The sequence below is a fragment of the Protobothrops mucrosquamatus genome, unplaced genomic scaffold, assembly GCF_001527695.2.
Source record: "Protobothrops mucrosquamatus isolate PMUCROS unplaced genomic scaffold, P.Mucros_1.0 scaffold_239, whole genome shotgun sequence".
NCBI lineage: Eukaryota > Metazoa > Chordata > Lepidosauria > Squamata > Viperidae > Protobothrops > Protobothrops mucrosquamatus.
Window position 1 is genome coordinate 88918 of NW_015386315.1, and position 9729 is coordinate 98646.

General features: G+C 41.3%; 1 protein-coding gene across 1 annotated transcript in view; it reads right to left on the minus strand.

Annotated features, from left to right (window-relative positions):
- The window catches only part of SERINC5 (serine incorporator 5), a 38044-nt gene extending 29861 nt beyond the window's left edge, over positions 1 to 8183 (minus strand). The window contains exon 1 of the mRNA XM_015829901.1: positions 8157 to 8183. Within this exon, the coding sequence (XP_015685387.1) occupies positions 8157 to 8183 (27 nt within the window). The remainder of the gene's footprint in view (positions 1 to 8156) is intronic.
- Between the last annotated feature and the right edge of the window lie 1546 nt (positions 8184 to 9729).

Here is a 9729-nt window from a genome sequence, read left to right on the forward strand (position 1 = left end):
GGGTGGGGCGGAGCAAGGGGTGAAGCGGGGGCGGGGTCAGTTTTTGGGCACTCAGTCTCTAAAAGGTTCGCCATCACTGGTTTATGTTAACTGCTTATGGCAGAGGTAGGAAACTCAGCTTTAGGCTGCATGTTGACTCCAAATTCCTTTTCTAGGAACTTCCTGAATGCAATTCCTAATAAACAGCATCACCATTTTGAGACTCTAACTATACAACAAATGTAGAGTAAATCCTAATACAAATGCATGAAAAGAAAATCAGCAGTTTCTACTCCCAGGGTAGAAACTGGGAGACCATGATCACATTCTAGTCCCACCATAGGCACAAAGCCAGCTGGGTGACCTTGAATATGGTTGCTCTCTCTCAGCCCTAGAAAGGAGGCAATGATAAACCACTTCCAAAAACCTTGCCAGGGAAACTGCAGGGATTAGGCTGGGCTCTTGCCAAGAGTCAACCCTGAATTGAAGGTGTGAGTTAGTAGTAAAAATATACACACAGATTCATACACAAACACGGATGTACACATACACCAAATCAGTAGGGTGTGAAAATTAAAAATGTGACTTATGTATCTTTGCATGTTTGTATATCAATCTATGTGTATGTTTCTATCTACTAACTCACATCCATAAAAAAGTAGAGAATTCTGCCCTTAGTCTTTAGCTTGAAACCTGTTTAGTATAGTCCTAAAAATGCAATAAGTACAATAAAAATTATGGAAATTGAGTTAGATATTTCACTCGGTATGATAAACTGCTTTCCCTCATACAGATGCCTTAGTGTTCTTAGATTCAAGATGTTGACAGGCATTAATTTTTGTGGATACTGTTGAGTACTTTTAAGTGCAATAGAAACTAGAACAAGCAGACACCAATCTATTAGTTTCTCATAGTGATTCTTGGAGTCCTAGGCAGGCCTGGGGAGCTCTAGAGTCTATAAAATGACAATTTCCATCATTCATCACCCTTGGCTAAGTAACTGAGGCTGCTAAAAGGCCAGATTCTCAATCCTATGCTAGTACAGTTTAAGGAACCCACATAGTTGCACATTATAGATTAATTTGTCAAAATCTGCCAAACCAAAATTAATTTTATGATTGAGAATTACTTTAAATTTACAAGCTTTTGACTAAAGGGCTACTTGGAGATTCTTTTTACAACAGGTGATCTGGCAATAGGTATATTTCTGCCTAAATACAAGACCCTGCTTTTCTCATCACTGAACTGTATCTTGTTGGATTGGTCTCAATGTCTATCAAGATCCTTCTGAATCTTGAATCTATCTTCCAAAGTGTGGGCAATTCCCCCAAGTTTGGTGTTGTCTGCAAATTTGATGAGTTCCCATTCTATCTAGGTATAGAATAGGAACTACCTGGTTCAACAGAAGAAACTGAGAGGGATCTAGATGACCTAGTTAAAACCACTTAAGTATGAATTAGCAGTGTGCTGCAGCTACCTAAAAAGTCAATGCAGTCCTGTATTAACAGAGGGATAGCCTCAGGATCATAAGAAGTGATAATACATGGTAGCTGTCTTCCAATACTTGTGGGGTTGTCACTGGGAGGAGAGGTCAACTTATTCTCCAAAGCACCTGGTGGCAGGACAAGAAGTAATGGATGGAAGCTTGTTAAAGAGAGATTCAATCTAGAATTAAAGAGAAAATTCCTGACTGTAAGAACAATTAATCAATAGAACAGCTTGCTTCCTGGAGTTCTGGGTGTCCATTGCTGGAGGTCTTCAAGAAAAGATTGGACAGCCATTTGTCTGGGATGCAATAAGGTCTCCTGCTTTGGGTAGGGGAGTTGGACTAGAAGACCTTCAAGGCTCCTTCCAGACTTATGATTCTATGATTCTAATAAGGGATTCTATTACAATTATAATTACGAGGACCAGTCGTAAGTCACTTTTTTCCTTCTAGATCAGGGCTTTTCAACCTTTTCACCCATTGTACCACATTTAGGATATGGCAACATCCGAGTACCACCAGTCACCTAGCAAGGTGTCAAAAACTTGACCCCCCCCAAAAGGAAAAAAGTAATGAAGTACAGGTAGTCTTCGACTTACAACAGTTCGCTTAGTAACTGTTCGAAGTTACAATGGCACTGAAAAAAGTGCCCCCCAAGCCACAGCCAAGCAAGACACCTGCCTGCCCGCCCGGCGGCGCTCTTGCTCCTGTCCGAGGTTTTCATTGTTGTGAGCATTTCTGTTGAGGATTTGAAGTGGGGGGTGTTTGATTTTTATTCCCCCCATCTGCTGGGTGGTTGCAGCAGGTTTTGGTCACTTCACATGACCCTGGGACACTGTGACCGTCATAAATATGAACCAGTTGCCAAGCATCTGAATGTAAATCACAAGATCCTGGAGATGCTGCAACATTCCAGCTGATCGGCGCTTCTTCTGGGCTCAGCAGAAGCACCAGGATCAGTGCTGCTTTCCAGCTGATTGGTGCTTCTTCAGGGCTCAGCAGAAGCACCAGGATCAGCACCGAGCTCCAGCTGACAGTCCCAAAGAAGCGCTGATCAGCTGGAAAGCGCCACTGATCCTGGCGCTTCCGCTGAGCCCTGACAGCCCTGCAGCTCCAGCCATCTCTTGCTCAGGCTTGTGCGGTGCTGCCACCGGTTCAGCTCATTCCCCTCCCCCGCTATCATTTTTCTAGGTTGCTCGTGTACCACCTGCCAGGTGCCAATGTACCACAGGTGGTACCCGTACCACTGGTTGAAAAGCCTTGTTCTAGATCACCCAAAATTGGCTAGGTGTTGCTACCAAGCTAGTCAATTTATTTATTTGTAGGATCAATTAAAAAAAAGCAAAACAATATATACAAACTTTTAAACAACAGCCAGTCTATACTATCCAGAACCCATTTTCTTGTCAAACAGCAGCAAGCCCTAAAATATTTAACTACAATTTATTAAGATAGGAGCACTACATATTTTGAGTACTAACATCTGTCTAAACTTTTAGTTGGCTTACTTCTTAATACTACAGATTGGCACTCTGCCTTTAAGCCATTCTTCTTCAACCTAGTATTTCTCCAATTTAGTCAATTCTCATGATGCCATGGAATTCTAAAACTTGTGGTGCCAGTACTTTTGGAATGCTTAACTTAGGGGAGATTTTTTGTTTTGGTCAAGATTGGAGAAAACTATAGAGTAGTTAATTTAAGAGTATAAACAATGCTATGAACTACAGAACATAAAAAAACCACAAAAAATGGAGAGGAGAATAAATTTTATTTGCTGTTGCTAAGAATATTTCTTAAAAATTATGTGGCATATTCAGAACTAAAAAAAGAAACTGAACTATTTCTCTTCATGTAATATAAATGTATAATAAAATTTCCTGACTAAAACTCACCACAGAAATTTTCCTCTGCAAGTTTCTGCTAAAAAAATGGCACTTAATTTTAACAGAAAGTGTTAATTCTAATTTCTTACTAATTAAATAGGACCTCAAAACTAGCAAGCTTATAGTTTAAAAATATGTAAATCAAGATGTAATGTAAATAAAAGTATAGTCACATAGCCAACCTTGTGTCTACATTACATTTATATACAATGAATCCTGAAAAAAATTAACTAAAGTTTTCCACTGCAGCTGCTTTATTTAAGACAGAGGTCAACTTCTAGTCTCAAGAGACGCTCTACAGAAAAGCCACATGTAAAATCCCGTTTCCTGTGAAATATAAGCAAAAACAAATCACCGCTGTGCAAGTAATAGGGCAGTTATTTCTCTTTCAAAGGAGGAAAAATATTTCTTTCTTAATCTAGGAATTCAGTTCACTCCAACTGGAGAGCAGACATGTGATCTCTGTCACTGAAAATAACACCTAAAGCCACATTATGGTTTGTCTGATTTAGCACAATGGCTGAATCCAATACTGGGTTATTCATGAGTATTTGGTAAACAAACCAAGCTTAGCTTAGTGTGTGTAGCCAAAAAGATGAGCTAGCTATAAATTGTTCTCTGTCATCATATGGTAGAAAAATAATGTATTTGTTATTTTTGTCAGCAAGTGGCAGTATGATAGTCACAAAACAGTTGTCAGCTTCATCACTAAATACAGCTCACAATCCAACTAGCATAAAGTAGCTGACTCGAAATGAAAAGAGTTGAACCTGGGGAGTGTTTGAATGGGAGACCACAAGGAAATCATGGTTCTATAGCAGAGGCTCCCAACCGGGGGTGCTTGCACCCCCTGGGGCTGCGAGATGATATTCCAGGAGGTGCAAAAAATTGGGTTTAGAAGTTTCAAAATTGTAGTGTATATGCATAATTTGTTGCTATTATTTCGAACTTTTGTAAGGGGTGCGAGAATATATCAGAAGTGTTCTAGGGGCACGGGGTATAGAAAAGGTTGGGAATCGCTGCTCTATAGGCTAGACCAGACATGTCAAACTCGTGACGTCACATGACGTCGCGCAACGTATCGGGACAGTTTTGCTATTGCTGGCAATGGGGTGGGCACGGCTTCTGTGTGATGCGTCCGGCCCACAGGCCGGCAGTTTGACACCCCTAGGCTAGACTGTGAAGTTTTTAAAAAATTGGGAAGAAGCCAATGGCAACCATTTTGATACAACTGCCTTAAAAGCTATATGTGTGTATCCATGAAGTCACTAAGAGGGATGCTTCCCTTAGCAGTCTATTTATCCTGAGTACTAACAAAAACTGTCTGTCATGACAGGGATGTTTGATCAAAAGTTTTATCTTACAAAACATGCAGTCACCCTAATTTTACCTGGTTCCTGCTTTTTGTTAGCTTTTCATTCTGTTGTAAATGGTTTTAAAGATGTGCAAAAATATTTCTGTGGAATGTAAGAAAATGTTGATTGGGGGACTTCCAGAGTAAGAAATGACAGACTAAAGATGGCTCTGAAATGCAGCACTGACAACAATAGCAGAATGAAAAGCCCGCATGTGGATCAGCTCTTTGCAATTTCTGTTCAGACAAGGACAGACTTGAGATCACCCACAAGTGGACCAGACAGTTGCTGTTCATGAAATTGCAAAACAGTGGTCTCTGGTGACTTAGAACTTTGGGAGACATGGGAACAGCCATCTATACCTTTGAAAGACCACTAAATTTACACAAGTAATTAGTAATTTTCTAATTACTTTTACAAGATCACTATAATTTTTACTAACCATTTATTGTTTGTTAGCTGCTTTTCAGCTATTAGGACAAGTTTGACAGCACCAGGTAATGAATTTTAACTGCAAGAACTTTTTAAAAAGAATTTCTATGGAGATTCTCAGTCATCCAGTTCATGGTTGGTCCAAAGGTGCTTTTCTAAAAGGCAATTGTACTTTCTTGTTTGTTTGTTTTTTCATTTGAAAACATTTTGCTTCTCATCCAAATAAATAAATAAGTAAATAAAATAAAAACCACTGAACAAGAAAGGACAGTTCCCTTTTGGAAAAGCACCTTAGGAGATACATCAAAATAATTAAAACTTAATTTTAGACAGTTACAAACAGACTAAGAGTCCAGATAGATTTGAAATAAGATTTTGGAATTAATTACAAAGAACCCTTCCCATGGGAAAATTCTTTTGTTTTGAGTTTTTTAAATAAACGTAAGATTTTGAAAACTGGACACTAGAGCAGTGGCTCTCAACCTTTTTAATGTCGCGACCCCAACTGGTCGTAAGTCGAGGACTAAACCGGTCGTAAGTCGAGGACTACCCAACCGGTCGTAAGTTGAGGACTTTCCCTGCCCGGGAGCGCCACGCATGCGTGGTTCCGCCCCCTGCGCCGGCCGAGGCGTAGCTGGCAAGCGGCAGAGACGGAGCAGGCCAACCACCAGCTGGCCCAGCCCAAGGGAGGTAAGGCACCCGCCGGAAAAGGGAAAAAAAATGGCGGACAGCCTTGCTTGGCGACCCCCGTGAAATGGTCGATCGACCCCAAATGGGGTCACGACCCATAGGTTGAGAACCGCTGCACTAGAGAGAACTAAAGATTACAATGAAAAGAGAACAGAAACTACAAACATTTGTAATGAGTTACAATTACAGAAACAGGAAATTTTTGATTAATGGACTAAAATATTAATTTTAATAGTCTCAACAGAGACATTTGCCTCTATGGGGAAACTGTGCCAAAATATGCTCTGGAAGAGGAACAAGTTTACTTGACAAAAATTGAGATTGAATTGAAACTGGATTTACAAATTACAGACTACAAGAATGCCATGGAAAAAGATGTGAACTGATAAAAAGAAACTGGCTGATTACTTAATAATTAAAAGGGATATATAAACAGTAAACTAAGAGAGTGAGATGAATAATTTTGGATTTATAAGAGGCTTGTTAAAGTTTGAAAGAATCTCATGGGAAGGGACAGAAAAAAAATGAACAGATTTTAGGTTTTATGACATCATTTAAATGGACTAAAGATTAAGATTAAGATTAGAAGAATTAAAAGGAATGAATATAGTTTATTTGACCAAGGTTAAAATGTTATTTCTGATAACTCTTAAGGACTTTTGCTGACACCAGGACTGAAATGACATGTTTTTTGAATTGGCACATAGATAAAAGATGGGATAGAGGAAGAAGAGATTATTTGTCGCATTTAAGAAGAGGTGATGCGTTAGTAAAATTGTTTATAGTTGTGATGGTGAGAAATAGCTTATGTATATATGACTTTTACTTCACTATATTCTTAATTTTTTTCCTATTTTTTCTTTATATTTCTGCATCTTTTATTCTATTTTTTAAAGTTCATATTAGTTTTTACTGTTGTAACTATGGTATAATCTTTAATAAAATTACTGTACTACCAAAAAAGAAATAAGAAATCTATTCATAGGGTTAAAACTTCAGTAGACACTCACTGGATATGAAATATACAAGGTAAAAAAATGCACATGGCTAGATTGTCAACTGGACTCCAAATTCTATAGAAGCTGTTACCACACATGGTCACCAGTTGTGAGTTAAGACGCTATCAAATTTCAACCACTCTTTCATATATTAACATATTTCACATGCACAGTTAGAGAACACTTATACATTCCTTTATGTTATGACTTATGAAAATAGGTAGAATTGGATCTAGAATTTAGAATCCCAACTCTTCTTTCTTATTCTGCAGGCAGAATGCAAAATTATATAGGAGGAAGGGGGGGGGTGTCAATTTCCTCCATTTCCAGAACAACTCCATGTTAATTATTGCATAGAAAGTATGTGCATCTTTTTTTTCTAGAGATTTGCTGTTCTGTCAGTTTTCTTGTTCAATGCTTGTTTGGAAGAGGGTATACATTTTTAACAGTACAAGGGAAAGTTTGGAGGCAGCACATTTATACATGATTTCCTTCATCAAGTTATTATAGTAACCTAGTTCACATGCTGCACTAATAATTTTATTCATGCTTTATTTAAGCAACTATGCTTTATTCATTAAATCATAGCTCAGCAGAAGGTTATAAACTCCACCACACAGTAGAAACATTAATTTTCGTAGGATAAACAAATACAGACATAAACGTTATAAAAATGCATACCACTGAATTTAGACAAATTCTAACCAACTGAAATTGGGATTGGGTTGCAGGATGACAACCGTGGACATGACTGTAACTAAATAATATAATTATTGTTTTATCAAAACACACATATATTAGCAGCGTCTTCTTTAGTGAGTCTTTTTTATTGTTTTGCTAAATTCCTTTGACAGCCCCCGGTAATAAAGCAGGACTTTATAAAAGATATAGCAAACTGACCCAGAGAAAAACAAAGCAGTATCTTAATCCGAGTCTGCAATCATCAGCTTGGCCCTGATTTCCGGTTTAACAACTAAAGCAAGGCTGTGAAAACGGCAAGCGATCCCCGACGCCCATTCAACCGACAGAGAAAGCAATTTGCTTTGCAGCTGGGAAATCAGATGAAGCGCTCAGCTAGATCCTAGTTCGAGCCCAGGATCGCCTAAATGGCTGAAGGATCTGGTCAGGAGCTAGGCTTCTGCCGGAGAAGCGCAACTGCCAGCGCATCTCCTGCCCAACGCGAAGGCGCGGCTTGAACGGCATTGTCCAGCGAAAAGAAGCGCTGGCGCAGCCCCCACGGACACTTGCCTGCCACGAAGCCAGGGTGGAACCGTTTAGCAAAGCTCCCTACCCGGGACAGAAATCCCGCGGGCTGCGTTCGCGCGCGCCTTACCTGGCCGGCGCAGCAGCGCGCAGACATGGTCGCCGCCGCGTAACGCTCTCTCCCCGCACCTGCCCGCACTCTTCAGGCGCCTGGTGGCCTCTCCCGGCAAGTCGGCGGACAGCTGCGGGGTCCCCTCCGGCGCAGAAAACGCCGAGCGCAGCCTGCTGCGGTGTGGCCCCGGCGCCCAGCTGTCCAGAGACTGACCCACCTCTTGGGTGCAACCCTCAGGGCGGAGAGACAGCTAGCTCCAGCCCAGCCCAAACAGTGGGATTAGGCTTCCGCTGTCGTCAGCTCGCCTCTAAGGAGCTAGATGGCTTTCCGGTGCGGGGGCTGTGTTAGCAGAGCGGGAGAAGGAAGAGGATCGGGTAAACCCAGCAGCAGGCCACCTGTCCGCGTTCACACGCCCGGGGACCCGGGTGGGCTCGAAGATGAAGCGCAGGCGCGAAGCCAGGCGGCTTGGGCTTCCCGGGAGAGAAGGGGGGAGAGGGAGGAGTTGGAGACGGACGGCCGCGCTTGTTTACGAGAAGGAAGAGAAGCGTCTGCCGCGGTTAGCGCTCTGAAGAAGGGCAACTCGTGGGGAGGTCAGGGCAGCAGTCGTTTTCAGGGAGAAAATGCCTAGTGGACTCCGCTATTAAGGCGACTCGCTTACCCCTTGCATTTTATTTTGCATCTGAGAGCGCCTTTCTGCTGGATGAGACCGGAGCTTGGTTGTCGCGGTCCATTTTTTAAAAAAAATTTGGCAAGGAAAGATTCAGAGCTTCTCAGTTGTTCAAGCAGCGTGGGTGTTTCTCCATCTTTTTACAGAGCCTATCTCTTTGCAGTTGCTTTTACATAGGTTTTATAATGTTTTTTTTTTCATGTATTGTGTATTCTACTCACACTTGTATTTACGGTGTAATAAGCATGTTATTTTTTTCAACCCGTTGACAAAGAGGTAGCTACAATGCAAAGATTCAGCTACAATACAGTACAGGCACTGATGATAAGAACTGGCATTCTTATAGTCCTGGATCTCAACAGCTTTCAGAATCTGTGCCTAGAGCAGTGTTTCTCGATCTTTGCAATTTTGGGAGTTGAAGTCCACATGTTCTGGGAATTGAAGTCTACAGATGTTAAAATTGTTAAGATCGAAAAACACTGTACTAGAACATTGCCTTCGTGAGATTAGGCTTTAGGAGCAATAAATATCTGGCAGTGTTATTGGTTCTTCTTATTGGAACTCACTCAGAATATGAACTCATCCTGTTCGACACCTCAGTTGTTGGCTATGGAAGCCCACAATGTTCTGTTTTCCTATAGGCTGTTCAAAAAGTACATGAAATTGTGGAACATAATCATTCAGCGCTTTGAGAGAAGGCAGGAGCACACTGAAGACACGGTAACTCTATAGTTTGTTACTCTAAAGCAGGGATCCCCAACCCCCGGTCCGTGGACCAGTACTGGGCTGCGGCATGCCAGCAATTGGTCCGCACAAATAAGCAAAATCCCATCTGAGAGATGCAGGCAGCACACAAAACCATGCACCCTCTGGTCCGTGGAAAAACCTCTCTCCAACGAACTGGTCCCTGGTGCCCAAAAAGTT